At 42.4% G+C, this 15,828-nt stretch overlaps 1 protein-coding gene across 2 annotated transcripts; it reads right to left on the bottom strand.

Annotated features, from left to right (window-relative positions):
• Positions 1–1,616: 1,616 nt before the first annotated feature.
• On the bottom strand, positions 1,617–10,717 carry znf362b (zinc finger protein 362b). 2 transcript variants are annotated; one of them, XM_030732580.1, is made up of 9 exons: positions 10,598–10,717; positions 8,431–8,494; positions 7,437–7,698; positions 7,012–7,116; positions 6,429–6,747; positions 5,111–5,335; positions 4,809–4,887; positions 4,532–4,690; positions 1,617–2,402 (listed from the first exon to the last, which is right to left on the bottom strand). In XM_030732580.1, exons 2-9 carry the CDS (start codon positions 8,491–8,493, stop codon positions 2,286–2,288), a joined length of 1,329 nt encoding a protein of 442 aa, XP_030588440.1. In that variant the 5' UTR covers position 8,494; positions 10,598–10,717; the 3' UTR covers positions 1,617–2,285. The 2 variants fall into 2 exon arrangements, with proteins under 2 accessions (XP_030588440.1, XP_030588441.1); XM_030732581.1 differs by having other exon boundaries at positions 7,437–7,671.
• Positions 10,718–15,828: the final 5,111 nt, after the last annotated feature.

Here is a 15,828-nt window from a genome sequence, read left to right as displayed (position 1 = left end):
TATGTTTCAGTGACAACTGTACAGCTATAAGTGCCTGAAATATTTTACTCTTAGCAGGCTGGCTGATACGTACATTTTAGTAAAAATCAAGAAATCAGTGACTGATTTATAACAGTCTGTTTATTAAACAAGGTAAAGATACAAAGCTTTTTTTTCCTGTTTTTTTTTTTTTTTTTCTTTTTTTAAACACTGATAACCTTAGTTTAACTTCTCAGTCTTGGCTGTGCATATTTAGTTGTCTAGAAACTGTATATGAAACCACAATGCAAGACAGGAAAAAGTGTAATAAATCTACACAATATCATTTCATAGAGAACATGGGTTAAACAGTTATACAGATTACAGCTCAGGAACTCCATGCGGAAGGAAAAAAAAAAAGAAAGATGCTTACACGACTGAATACTGCAGAACACAATACAGAGTAATGGAAATGGGATGATGAAACAGTTAAGGCTTACATGTAAATAACTGATATAAAACATGAATATTAATAACATACAGGTAGACTAAAAATAATTACAGTAAGCTCTTACATAAACTTTTACAAAACCCAAATAAAACATGTTTATGAAAACTTAAAAATAGGTACTATAAATGAGTAACATGTTTTACAGTACAGCAACATGTACATTTTCCCATTATCTCAAAAGATAGAGTAAGTTGAAGAGGCAGGGTCTGTTGTTGGCGTAAATGTCTGTTTTCAGGCCAGTGGCTTGAGTAATAAGCTTTTATTCTTTTGAAAACATACTATATACTGTATATGTATTTTACATTATTCTCAGTTCCATCTCAAATGTAACTTCTAGCCGTAGCACCTTTTCCAAAGTGCCCTGAAGAATACAGGGCACCCTATTAGTACCATTCAGAGGTTACAGGTACAGTAAAAAATACAACAAACAATACTGTGTACAATAAAAAGAATACTAATGAGAGGGGAAAAAAAACGAAACAAAAGGAGAAGATCCACCCCTGCGTAAACTCATAAAATAGGCCTATTGAATATGAATTATACTGCAGTTTATTCGAAATAGGTAAAGCTTATTAGACGCTAAGGATTCATTACTGGGTTGGAGTAGCTGTACAATAACTTCACATTTTGGTCCAATAGTTAGCTTTAAAATTTACTGCTCAAGTAAAAATGTATTTAAGCTGAAGCATATTTAAAAAAAAAAAAAAAAAAGAAGGGCCAAGTAGAGTAGAGCTGGCACTGATACATGTGCAACATATACTTTTAATTCTCTGAAAGGAAAAGCCGAAGCTTAACGGAGTAGTGAAAGCAGACGTACACTTTTACAAGATTTGCTTTCATTTAAAACCTCACCAAGGTTCATATATGGCACTAACTACTGAGACAAGAGACAAACCGGGAAAAAAACAAAAAACAAAGCAGTGTTGTTTTGATCATGTGTTATGATCGTAAAGGTGCCAAAAAGGTGAACATCAAATATGGAGTGAACATTTTTTTTTTTTTTTTGAAATAATAATTATCAATTAAAAACAAAACATAAAAACAAAAAAACCCCAAACCTTTCTTCCCTTCCACTAAACTTGTTTGCCTTCTCAAGCCAATAATCCAACTTCTTAATACAATCATGAAATGGTTCAATTGTCATCTATCGATTGCTTTTCAAATTTTGATGACCCTGTGCTTGCACAAAAAAAAAAAGAGTAAAAACAGAACAACAAAAAAAAAGGACTGTTTTTTTGTACAGTCGGTACTCTTAGCTGCCACGAGTAATGCCCTTTGGCATTTTCCATCCAACAAGATTGAAACAATTTGACCACAACCACAAGGCCTAAAAGTGCTTTAAGATTATCTTTGGATGTCTCCAGAATACACCCAGCAATTTTCCCCCCCCCCACTTTCTCAATTCTGTATTAGGGCAAATATCATCTGGCACATTTTGGAAACCCATTTCATGGAAGAGAAAGAAGAAAAAAAAAAAAAAGACAAGTAAAACTTTTTTTTTAATGGCCAATGCATCCGGCGGTTTACATGATGCTTACGAAAGTGCTTATTAAATCTGACGCAAGACATTCTTTGCCACTCGATCCTCTGGACAATATCTGGCTGTATTTTTACATTCACAAAATAACGCTGTGCTCCTTTTTGATAGACGGCCTGTGTCGAGACGGATGGAGGCAGTCTGCTTACGAAATCTAACACTGAATGCTTATGTCAGCTGTCATAATGCTAATGTAAGCCTTATGTAGATGGCCGTGGGTGCAGGGCCTCATAAGCTCCAGCCGAACGCTGACTGAATCTTGCTGCTGAATGTCCAGGCTCAGATGAGGGAGATGCGTATGGGGATGCTGGGGGACTCTGTCCTCTGGGGCGAATGGGGACTCACCAGGTGCTCCACCACTGTGTGTTTGGACATGTGCTTCATAAGGTAGGTCTCCTACAAGAACAAGAAAACACACCAAAGGATGTGAAGATTACTGCTACAGGGATTTTTAAAGTAGTGACTGCTTTAAAACAACAAGCTTCTGGCATAATTCTGGATGGATATTTGACCACCCTTCCTGGCAGAAGTGGCAGAGTTAGTTTAAATCAGTTGGGTTTGTTGGCTTCTAAGCACAGTCCACAAATCTTCAGTAGGGTTGAGGTCGGGGCTTTGGGAAGGCCATTCCAGAAGCTTAATGGGCCATTTCTAAACAGCTGCAGATTCCAGGATCATCAGTTCAAACAACTGTACATAAGTACAAATTATTTGGATGTGTCACCACCTTGTTAAGGAAGAAGACCCAAACTGTCTTCCTCAGATGAAAGGAAATTGGTTAGGAAGTTCAGCTACAACCCAGGAACCACCGAGGCTCAACCCTAAGCAAAGCCCAGACCTCCCTCTCCCCAGCAACCTCCTCCAGCTTATCCAAGGGAACACTGAGGCATTCCCAGGTCAGCTGAGAGATATAATTTTTCCAGCGTAGCCTGGGTGTACCCTGCAGCGTCCTCCTGGTAGGATATGCCCCGAACACCTCACCCAGGAGGCATCCTAGTCAGCTGCCTGAACCACCTCAACTGGCTCCTTTAATGTGGAGGAGTACTGACTCTACTCTGAGCCCCTCTCAAATCACTGCACTCTTCACCCTCTCTCTAAAGGAGAGGCCAGCCACCCTTTGGAGAAAGCTCATTTCTGCCGCTTGTATACACGATCTCATTCTTTCAGTCATCACCCAAAGTTCATGACCACAGGTGAGGGTGGGGACGCAAACTGACAGCTTCGCTTTCACTCTTAGCTCTCTCTTCACCACAATGGACCAATACAGCATCCTCATCACTGTAGCCGTGGCCCCAATCCGTCTGTCAATCTTCCTCACTTGTGAACATGATGGTCCCCAGCCAGAAGAGAGCGGGATGCCCACTCCGAGCGAGGGACGAATTGCTGCCCCAAAGTGGAGGAATTTAAGCATCTCAGGGTCTTGCTAAGTGATATTTAACTAAATATTAGTGAGGGTGCATGTATGCTTCTTATAGATGTGTGCTGTACAATAATTCCACCCTGGAAGTCCAAAATTACCATGACAGTCATACCCATGATGGGTGTATGTAAACTCTGGCCACACCTGTCAATAATATAGCTAGTAAACGGCATCAAAGATTAGTGTCACCATTTCAGTATCCAGTCAAATCTGAAATATAATCACAAGCTCCTGGCTGTGGCTCAGGATGTAGAGCAGGTCGACCAATCGGAACGTCGGTGGTCCGGTCCCCAGCTCCTTTCATTTGCATGTCGAAGTATCCAGGTCATGTTTGTAAATGAGAACTAGTTCTCAAACATTTTTACCTGGTAAAATAAAGGTTTAAAAAACAAAACAAAAAAAAAACACTGAATTGTCCTCGATGCGTTCATGTGAGTGTGTGTCAATGTTAGACAAGGTGCTTAGTCAAAGAATAAAGCACTGTATGATTGGATGAATGACACCTGATGATGTCAGAGGGAAGATGACCATTTTGATATAAAATATTATTATTTCATCCTATGTGTGAGTGAAATTTTGTCAGAATTAGTGCATGAATCCTTGAGTTATGGCTGTGAGCTTGACCTCCGACAACCATTTAGTTTCATTTAGGCCAAATTTAAAGCAAAGTAAAAAAAATTAAAAAGTAAGTGAGAAGAGTAACAATAATATCAGATAAAAATAACAAATATCGTACAGAAAGGCCAGCTCAAACGACCACATGGAGAGGTTTAATGTAGAGGAAGTGCACTGAGGCGTAGTGGAAAACACACATATTTATATCAGCTGGAACTGGGACAGATGAAAAACCTGAAGACACAATGCCTCAGAGCCTGGGCTGTCACCGGAGCAGTAGCTTCAAAATATCCTTTTATTCATTTCTGAATCTTTGAATAGAAAAAAGTACACATGACAGTCTTAAATATCACACACAGGAAACGCAACTACTTCTAGCCCAAAGTGAGAAAAAACATTATCAAATGTCATCTTGCCTGCAATGCAAACAGTCTGTCTGAAGACAAATGTGGGAGAACCTGAGATAGTGAACAGTAGCCTGTGGTTTACTTACTGAGGTGTATGCCCGGCCACACATGCTACAGCAGTAGGCCTTAGCGTTTTTGATGGCATGCGCTGACAAGTGGATCTGCAACGATGCAGAGTCTGAGTAGGCACGGTAGCAGTTAGGACATTTATAGGGCTTGTCTTTATTGTGCTGCCTCTGGTGAGACTGTGAGGGAGAAAACACAGACAAAGGTTCTAGAGAAGTCCACTTAGTTTGAACAAGTTTGTATGTGAACCTTTTAATCACAGTCAGTTCACCCAGTGAATCTGAATCTCTAACTGACCTGAAGGTTAGACAGCTGGGTAAAAGCCTTTTCACATCCAGGGTGGGCACATTTATAAGGCCTATCGCCGGTGTGGATTCTGCAGCAAGAGAAGCAGATGGATTTTTTTAAATCTTTTTTTATGACAGCGGTCACTGCAAGCGAACTCCTGCAAACGAAACATCAAACTACATTCACAGCAGATTTTAGGAGATAAATTCTAATTGCACAACTTTCAAAATGCTGTAAATATTAGTAATGTGTGACCACCAATCAGATTTGAGATGCACAGCAGTAGAGTCACGGAGGCTGCTGAGACCAACCTGGTATGCTGCTGCAGGTGTGACAGCTGACGGAACGAGTTCTCGCAGTAGGAGCAGTGGTAGGGTTTGATCCCCAGGTGAATGCGCAAGTGCTGGGACAGGTAAGAGGCGTTGGCGAACGTCTTGGAGCAGTGGGGACATTTGTGTGGTTTGGCCTCTGTGTGCGACTTGGAATGAATCTGCATCTCTGACTTGGTTAAGAAGGTGAGCGGGCAGACTTTGCATCTTGGGGACAAGAAGAGACGTTAAAAAAAAAAAAGAGGGAGAGAAATTAAAATCTGCCTGCAACTAAAGAGACTATTTTTCCCACCTAATTACCCAGACCACTTCAGGAACTTTCATGGCAAATTAAACAAATCATGACCAAGTCTTAATTGTACTTGCCAAAAGCAGCAGTAAAAACTGAAATCCAAAAATTGTTGATTAATTAATAAGTAATAAATAATTTTAAATACAGATCTTTAAAAATTTTTAACTATAGCTACACTGTTAGCCTCACAAATTAAGAAAAGCTGTTTTTGGCTGCCACAGCAGGTGGCTCCGCCCACTTAATTTATGTTAAACACCCTTCCTGATGCACCCTCCGACGGATGTAGGTCGTCTCCTGGAATTGAACCAGGGATCTTCAGCTTGTTAGGGAAATGTGCAAACCACTACAACGTGGAGCCATGGAGTGCCAAAATTGAGAAAAAATCAAAATTGAGTTTTTAAGACTTTGTCTTAACCTCACAATTTAAGACAACATCTTAAAATCGCAGTTTTAATTCTGTTGTGGAAAAAACAGTAATGAGAAATCACTGAGTCTGTCAGCCGGCTATAACACGGCCGCTGGAAACTCCAGGTCATCGTGAAAACTACAATAAAATAAGAAGGAACAGTCCATGTTTTCCCAGGTAAGAACAGGAGGTAAAAATTAGTGGACAATTTATTAGCAACTTCAGCACGACTAGTGATCTTTCTACTTTCTTCAAGCATCAGTCCCTGTTCCTTAAATACCACGGTTATTTTTTTCACCTCGCCTTTCTCCCCATCCCAGTCCTCCTGGATGTTTGAGAGCCAACCCAAGTTCAAATCATCTGTTCTGATATTCATTTCTTTGGAGCGTACTTGTCAAACTTATTAAGATTTAGTCTACTCATGAGAAAGCTGTGTTCATCTTAAAGCCTCAGTAAAGAGTACTTCTATTATCATCAAACTTGTCTCAGGTAAATACCTATTAATTTTTGCAGACCTCATTTAAACCTGTGAACTGCTTTGCAAGATCAGCAAAGATACAATAAACGCCTGAAAACAACAGCAGCTGCTTTCTGAATCCAACCTGTAGGTTTTGCCCTCTTTGGGTGCAACGGTGACACATCCTTGGTCAGCTAGGATGGGGTAGGGCACCACCAGCAGAGGACCAGATGTATTTTCGGCTTTGATCTTCTTTCTTCCCCGAGGTGCCTTTGGCGGGGGGCCCAACAGTCCTGCCAGGCCACCGGCCTTCATGTGGTCGATGCCAGGACCACTAGCCAGTCCAGAGATGATGTTCAAAGAGGGGGTGCCACCCAAGCGGTTCTGGCTGCTGGAGGTTGGAGTCGTCGGGGTCAGGGCCTCTGAGACGCTGTGGCTGTCAGGTCGAGATGAGGGAGCCAGACCTGAGAAGGTTGGAACCAGAACTACTTTAGCAGGTATGACTAACACAACACTAGACTGCTGAGGACCACAGCACACCAGAGTACCACACAGTAAGCGCCACGGTTTAGGCTGGTATGCAAAGCTACAGGTATTTATAGTGTTACACAACCCTCAGCTTCCCTATACGATAGAGTTCATCACACGCCTTTCAATTTAACACCAGAGGCTGACTGCCTCACTGACCCCCATGCCCACAGGCTGCACAGACGGAGCGACTGCTGTACCTGAGCGATGGTTGACCCGGCCAGATTGCTCGCTGAGCTGTCTCATGTGCCAGTCTTCCCACAGTCCTTTGGCCTTCACCGCTGACTTGTCGTCCATATTTCCATCTGGAAGTTATGAGGTGATGATGTTTTAATCAGTAAGCTGTATCTTAATGCATGGAGACCTAATTCTGTGCCACGACTATGCATTAGTTACATCAACTATCAACCTGGAAAACCCGAGAAATCTCATTCAAAGTGTTTTGAATTAAGAAAACCAGCTCTAGATCGTAAAACGCGCATCAGTTATTACATCACTGATTTCATGTTAATTAACGCTCCTCTTGGGCTGGGTGCCACTTTGAATGTTTCCACGTGTCTGAGTCTGAACTCTCAGTAATGGGTTTCAGTACCTGCCTTTAAAAAGAATGAATTGAAGAATGTACCTGGCCCAGAACTGGAGGCAGGACGAGCGTGCAGGGCGATGTCTGGCTGTCCAGAGCCCTGCGGCTGCGGGTGGTGGCCCGGCACCTGTTGAGGCTGAGGCTTTGGAACCGGCATGCCGTGCTGAGCGCTACCGTCTGGGGACGAGGTGGGCACTAGTAAAGGCTGCTGAGAAGGAGTGGAGGTAGGCGGCAGGTGCAGGGGTCGAATCTTCTCAGCCATCAGCTGCTCCTTGATCTTGTTAATGAGGACCAGGTTATCCAGCTGAAAGGGTTAACGGGTCATGCTCAACAGAAAACAGCCGCCGTGTGTGAATGTCATTCATGCCCCCAAAGCATATCGCAGGACAGAAAAGACTGACTGGCACACAGTTATTTTTTTTACCTATGAAAGGGGTGGGCCAGCGTACCACCCTCCAAATGCTTCAATCCAGCCCGCTCAGTGAGTTTGCAAAGTAGGAACTTTCCAAAGAAGGAGCATCAACTTTGCACGTTCACTGTATTTTGCACCACAAAGCACTGTGTTTGCAAGTTGCTCAGTTAATAGATCGTGTCCTGATAGTGGTTGTCTGAACTATTAGCTTCACCCAAACTGGAGCCAGTTTGGGTGAAGAGCCATACTAATGCCTTTGAGTTGTAACAATAGTATTCCTTTGTAACAACAGCGGACCGACTAAACGTGGAAAAAAAAAACGGACATATTTTAAAAGTTGCACTCGTTTTTCTCAATACGTCTCAGACCTTTTGTCATCTAGTTTGCAAATGGATTGCTTATAAATGTGAACGTTTTCAGACGGCTCTTGTGCTTCTTCTTTTCTGCGCTTCTCACATCAATTTGGGCCGCATGTGGCCCGAAACTTGAAGGAACAAAGTGCGACCGGTTCTCAGTGTAACAGCGACGGACTGGTGCTGACTGGCTGAAAAGACATTCACACATGGAAACAAATGGCAGTGGCAGGTGGAAATGTCACAGTAATTACATGCTGAGTGGACTTACCTGGCCTGGCATGGATGGAGGCGGCGGCCAGAAGTACGGGTTGTTAAACCGAGGCTCTGCCATCCTGAAGCGTGTGACATTTATTTTAGTCACATTCAAAAACTGGACATAATGAACTGCTCCCTTACTACACAGCATTGTTGCTAAAACTGTAGGCAGAGTAGGTTAATGCTTACAAACAGACAGGCTTAAACTGTGAATGTGAAAAAATCTGACACTTCAACCACATGCTGCCTATGGCTAGTTTCATACTTCGTGAAGACAGAAAGCTTGAATTGTCTTTATGGCCTCATGTTGATCACATTCACATGCGCCTGGCTTTGCATCCGCTTTGATGTCGCTTTAAGGTGTTAAGAACAATTACTGGTGCATTTGCTGTAACTTCACCAAACTATCTTCACCACAGGCACAAGTGTACATGGTAAATGGACTAGTTCTTCTCTACTTGAGCACTCAGAGTGCTTTATACAACACGTTTGCATTCACCCATTCATTTTGCATCTAAGTGCTTTCTATCTAACATCCGTGCACACATTCACACTCTGATGAAAACATCAGGTTCAATATCTTGTTGATCATTAAACACTTTGGTAAGATATTGAACCCCATACCCCAGAGTTGACTGAAGAACAGATACTTTGGATACTTTGGCATGCAGAGACTGGAGCATGCCAGGAATCGAACCTGCAACCTCCCTATTAGTAGACGACCTGCCCTACCTCATGGGCCACAGCCACCCCACCCCTTCCTGTGTAGTATGTATTATTATGTGTTAAATTTACCTCTGCTTTGGATGCATGAATGCAATGAATGTCTGGGGGAAATAAAACAAAAACAAAAACAAAAAAAACTGTGGAGACAATTTAATAACTGTTATAAGTTAAGTTCATGTTTACCAGCTGACCTTGAAAGGGTTTGGGGAAAAAAATCTCAATTGGAGATGTAAGACTTTCACATCATTTAGCCTCTGAATGACTTTGCTCATGACAGCTGAGCAAACCATCCTGTGAGGGAGACACAGGGGGAAAGTGGAGAATCTAGCAAGGGGGCTTTGAGTTATTTTTAATAATAATAACAATAATAATAATAATAATAATAATAATAATAATAAATGCATTACGATTGATGCCCTGAAGTCACATTTTAAATGGAAAAAAGTCAAATATATTTTTGTTCTGTCTAACAGTGTAAAAACTCGCTACATGTTAGATCATGCTTAGAAGTCAGTGTGTGTATATCAGGCCTACAGAGAAAAAAGTGAAACTAATCCATCTAAATCACACCTACAATACGCCTTCGCTTATTAAAACCACATCAGCATGACGGATCCTGAGCCGTTTAGCTCGGACTTCATGCCCCTCTGCTCCTTTTGTCTGAATTCCTGAAAATAAGTGGACGTCGCTTTAAAAAAAAATTTCCACATAAGCGCCGTCAAAAAACTTGAACTTCTTTGACTTTTCGGACACGTCGGCTGTCCGGGAGCACCTCCGGACGCGCACCGACGCAGGCTCGTCCGGATCGAGCCTCCCCCGGTGCGACTCAGACATCCTCAGACAGTTTTCTTAAAACATTTCCAGACAAAAGAGAAACAAAAATGGCAGCCTTATTTTTATAAGGCGGGACGCCATATTCTGCAGACCCCAAATTTTTTAGGAGCATGAACATGTTGTCGTGAGGCGGGTGTTTGGGAGAAGAAGCGGCCGGAGACGAACACAAAGGTGTGTTTATCATGTCAAAGGCATGAATGATTGTTTACGGCGAATTGCGGGTTTGAATAGCCCGGCCTCCCCACCTCTTAAAAAAAACCTGACACTTCCTACAACAACCATGCCTTGAAAAAAAAGAAAAAAAAAAAAAAAAAAAAAAAAAAAAAACAGCACGGAAACGGACCAGCTTGGTTCATCGCGCCGATTAAAATAACCGTAGCGATGCGTTAAGGTCAAAATCGGGACCGGTGCACAACGCCTCATCTCCCGACAGGCGCTGTGCCGTCTTAAGCAAATTTCACTTTTAGGGCTGCTTTTTTTTTTTCCTAACCCACATTCTGTAACTTTTGGACGAACCAAAGCACAGAAATTGCATTTTTGTGCTAATGCACGTACCGAGAGGCTATGGCTCATTAGACAAATGCACAGCAATGGAAACATGTAAAGACATGCACAAATACCTTGTGTCCTGATTGCAGATATTGTCTTGCGAGAACAGCTATAATATAAAAGGTTGATGTTCTTTCTGCCTCCGGTCGGACCACCGCTTCCGGGTCGCTTTGTTCACTTCTGGGTGCTGCTGCTGTTGCTGCTGCTGCAGGCTCGGCACAGTGCAGTCGGAGGGGGAAATATTCTGCAAAATGTTGCTTTGTATTTTTGTACCACGACCCACTTTGTTCGCGTTTTAACAGGCACAGCATTCTCAGCGAGCGCTACGTCGAGCAAGCAAGCAGGGTCGATAGATGCATAAGTGAATTTTCAAAGTGCACATTTACCGGTGCTGTCATCATGTGGCGAAACGATGAGCAGTTTTCTCTGGTGCCATTTCTCCAAGGATCAGTCGTGTCGCTCCTGTCAGAACTGTTAATACAGGCGGGCCGCCTAAAGCACCTAAATGTAATGATGACAAATAAACAATCAGAGTAGGAAAAGAACAAATTGATTGTGAGGTCCATAAAATCTTTCTATAAAAATGCACTTCATTGCAGATAATCCCCATGCCTCCAAATTGGTTAACAATAATTAATTCTCATCCAACTAAACTAAACTATTTTATCCTTCTAAAACCAGAAAACGACTAAATGTAACAAATTGGCTACTTCGTTCCAATTCTAATATCAGAGGTAGTAAACTCTTGTATTAACTCTGCTTCACGTTCTTGTCAAATTTCTGCCAGGAGCTCAGCGTCTTCTCACCTACAAGTACTAAAGATCTGGGTGAAATCATTCATCAGTTAAAAGCCATGCACTGCTTTTCCTGAGCCCATCCTCATTGAGCTCTCCCAATCTGGATTTCATTGTTTCATAAGAATAAATAAAGTGTAACTGACTGCAGGCTCGTTTAAAAGCTTTTTTGTTTAACCAGGCTTTTTGTTGATACTGTTACTGATATTAATTTATTCTGTATCTTAACTTGTTTTTGTTTAGTTTTTGTGGCATTTATTTTTCTTATTTATTTCACTCGATTTTGTGTGCAGTGCTTTGTGAGCACTTGTATGTGAGAGGCACTTCGTAAATAAACATTACTTACTTATAAAGCACTTAGTGAACATACTACTCAAAAAAAAAAAAAAAGAATAAAGGAATGCTTTTTAATCAGTTTTTTCCCCTTCTCATCTTTTCTGAGTGTTTTTTTGCATTTGGCTAGGCTCAGTGTCACTACTGGTAACATGAGGTGATACCTGGACCCTACAGAGGTTGCACAGGCAGTCCAACTCCTCCAGTATGTACCATTGCCAGAAGGTTTGCTGTGTCTTCCAGCACAGTCTCAGGAGCATGGAGGAGATTCCAGGAGACAGGGGAGAGAGCTGGACAGGGCCGTAGAAGGCCCTTAACCCATCAGCAGGACCAGTATCTGCTCCTTTGTGCATGGAGGAACAGGATAAACACTGCCTACAAAATGACCTCCAGCAGCCACTGGTGTGAATGTCTCCAACCAAACAATCAGAAACAGACTTCATGAGGGTGGCCTGAGGGCCCGACGTCCTCTAATGGGCCCTGTGCTCACTGCCTGTCACTGTGGAGCCTGATTGGCATTTGTCATAGAATACCAGAGTTAGCAGGTTCATTACTGGTGCCTTGTGCTTTTCACAGATGAGAGCAGGTTCATCTGAGCACATGTGACAGACGTGAAAGGGTCTCGATAAGCCACGGAAAACGTTATGCTGCCTGTAACATCTTTCAGAACGGTTTTGTAGTCGGTCAGTGATGGTCAGGGGAGGCATATCCATGGAGGGACACACAGACCTCTACAGGCTAGGTAACAGCACTCTGACAGATGAAACTCTTGGACCCACTCTCAGACCCTATGCTGGTGCGGTGGGTCCTGGGTTCCTGCTGGTGCGCGCCAATGCCTGGCCTCATGTGGTGAGAGCATGCAGGCAGCTCCTGAAGGATGAAGGATTTGATACCACTGACTGGCCCCCATAGCTCGCCTGACCTAAATCTAACTTAATTTTTTTGTGCAGTGTATTATCAACAGCTCTTTAGAGACTGGCATTTTCCCATGTTTCTCTCAAATGCACTACACTGCTACCACTCAAGAGAAAAATAACTTAGATCTACTGGTAATTAATAATTATAAACCTATTTCTAATCTTTCTTTCCTCAGCAAAATGTATTACAACAACTGAGTGAATACCTTACAACTCACCGTGTTTCTGATTAAGTACCAATCAAGTTTCAGAACTAATCACAGCTCTTAATAAAGTCATCAATGACCTAAAGACCAACAGTGATTCATGGAGAGTTTCACTCCTAATCCTGCTCGATCTCCCCGTTGCTTTCAACAGTGACAATCATGACATTTTAATTCAATGACTTCATGATTCAGTTAGTTTATTATGCCATCTTGATTAGTTCCTGTCATACCTAAAGAGTAGAAGGTTGTATGTTTCCATTATTAGTTTTAGACAGATAGTTCAGATAGTTTTAGAGAAATAAAAATCCCATCAGGACTTCTTCAAGGGTCTGTTCTTGGGCTTTACTCTTTATGAGCTCCTGCTTTGTACAATCGTAAAGAAGATGTACACAGTTGTACTTTTTCCTCACTTTCCTCTGATGATCTAACCCATATTCAGAAATAAGCTGCAGTGATGACATTAACTGCTGGATGTCTCAAAACATTTTAGAACTGAACGGAGACGAGACACAAATATTTGTTGTTGGTCCAAAAAAGTCAGAGACAGAAAATTTGTTTATATTTATAACCCTTGTCTCTGAAAGCACATGACCCTTGGCATTATTTTTGGACAGGGACCTCAGTTTTTATAATCATATTAATGATCTCTCCAGAATTGCTTTCTACCAGTTAAAAAAATTAATCAAAAAGTTAGAAAATTGAGAAATTGGTCCATGGATTCATATCAAGCAGGTTAGACTACTGTAAAGGTATATTTGCAGGATTATCCAAATTACCAGTAAGACGACTTCAGCTCATTCAGAATGCAGCAGCTAGAGTCCTCACACACACATGGAAATTTGAAAAATATTACCCCATTGAAGTCACTTCACTGGCTAACAGTTCAATGCAGAATTACTTTTAAAATCCTTCTATTAGTATACACTATCTCTGATTTGCTCAGTGTCTATACCCTGATTAGACCTCTGAGGTCATCAGGTGCAAGGGTCTGCAGGGGAGGAAGAAGTACTGGAATGCTGAAATGCAACAAAAAATTGAACATACAGTACCAGCCCAGAGTTTGGACACACTCAAGCATTCCAGTTTTGACTGGTACTGTACTCTGTTAGAGAAATGCACAGCATTCAAAATGTACTTCAATGAAATATTAACATCCATCCATCGAAACAGTTTTATTATAAAGAAAATTTACACCACCCTTTACAGGGTGGTGAACAGGCTGCTGAGCTGTGTTGTTGTTGGATGTTCAGACAGATAGATAGATAATACAAAGGAAACAAAGAAAGCTGCAGCTTCCTTCCTGATCACCAAAAGATTAAAAGTAGTCTAACAATCTAAGCCTCATAGCAGAAATGCAGAAAAAGACACTGAATAAATAGGTGTATAATAAATAAATGCCATGCTATTAAAGAAACACCCCACCCCCCAAAAAATGCAAATATAGAAGAGATAATAGTACAATATGTGTCACAAACAGTGCATGGATGGTACTGTAAAAGTATATGCTTATTCACTTTTCAGGGGGTCGGTCACGTGGAGAACAACTGAAACAAAACTGTTCAGGAGGCCAGTGGCTGAGGTGAAGCAACTCTGGGGGCTGGCTATGTGGCCAGGGGTGAAGACAGAGAAGGGGCTGCTTCGCTTCCAGAGGCTGTAGTTTTGGCCGGGACTTGGCTGTTCTCAGCGTTAGGACAGGTGCATGTGCAGGGACAGGCCGAGCTCTAACCATCCCTACACCGGGAAGAGGAATGGGTGCAAGGGCAGGCTGAGCCCTAGCCACGCCCGCCCGAACAATACGTTTATGTTTTGGGTGCCCAGGCACAGAAGAAGCCTCTGGTAAATCAACAGAACAGTCTCAGAGTCCAATCCAGAGGTACAGTGAACAGTACGAGTCCTTCAAGGATTGTGGCAGTGAGTTCCAGAGATGAGAGGCTGTGTAACAGAGTGCTTTGGACCCCATTGTAGATAGATGGAGAGGAGGTGTAGTGAAAAGCATGGAAGAGGAATGAAGTGTATGTGAGGGAGTGTAAAAATGAGTGAAAGCAGCAATGCACGGGGGTGCAAGGTCATGAAGAGATTTGTTGGTGATTAGGAGAATCTTATATTCAATACGATGGTTTATGGGGAGCCAGTGGAGTTCCTGAAGGAAACCGTGAAGAAGTGAGTTATTGTAATCAATGTGAGAAGTGACCAGGGCATGGACAAGGATGGCAGCGCTGATGGGTGTGAGGGATAGACGAGGCGTTTGATGTTGCGAAGATGGAAATATGCAGACCGAGTAAGGTTATTGATGTGGGCTTCAGAGGTGAGCGTGCTATCCAGGATGACACCCAGACTCTTGACTTGGGAAGAGAGAGAGACGATGGAGTTGTCAATAGTGAGTGTAAAATGTCCTTTTATTGTCATCTGGCTCAGAAACAGAACATGACATGCCAACTCCATACAAAGTCATTCTCAGTTGCCAACTTAGGAACACCAGCTAGAGTCTTAAGATTCACAGGGCCAGGGACAGAAGTTTTTTCTTTTAGTTCTCTCTGTGGAGACAAAAGAATGGCTGGCTCACTCACATTTATGGAAACAGAATATTCAGTGTCAGCAAACACAGGCCAGGTACACATCTCCAGCTGATGTGTGGAGTGTTGGCGATGAGGACCTCACTAAAGCCGATGAAGCGAGGGCCGTGGATGCCTTTGATGGGCCGATGCTGGCATCAAGGTGGAACTGCTGGGACAATAACATCCCAGGAACTGGGCAAAATATTCCAAAAGCGTTAAGCTGCAGGTCTCTGGGATAATGAGAGGAGATTGGAAACAGCTGGGACAAACAGGTGAACAGAATCACACAAACAAGCCTAAGGGAGGAAAAAACTGAACACAACGCACACGGAACAAGGGACTGGAAAATAAAACAGGAAGTCAGTAAACAGGGAAACCGAAATGCAGACTTGATACAACACAGTGAGGCAGGCATGCAGAGGAACATAGGGAAGTAAAACTTAACACAAAACACGAGAGGCAAAGGAAGAGGACACAGAGGGAACAAACAGACACGG

The sequence above is a fragment of the Archocentrus centrarchus genome, chromosome 7 (assembly GCF_007364275.1).
Source record: "Archocentrus centrarchus isolate MPI-CPG fArcCen1 chromosome 7, fArcCen1, whole genome shotgun sequence".
NCBI lineage: Eukaryota > Metazoa > Chordata > Actinopteri > Cichliformes > Cichlidae > Archocentrus > Archocentrus centrarchus.
This window is presented reverse-complemented; position numbering and strand designations above follow the sequence as displayed.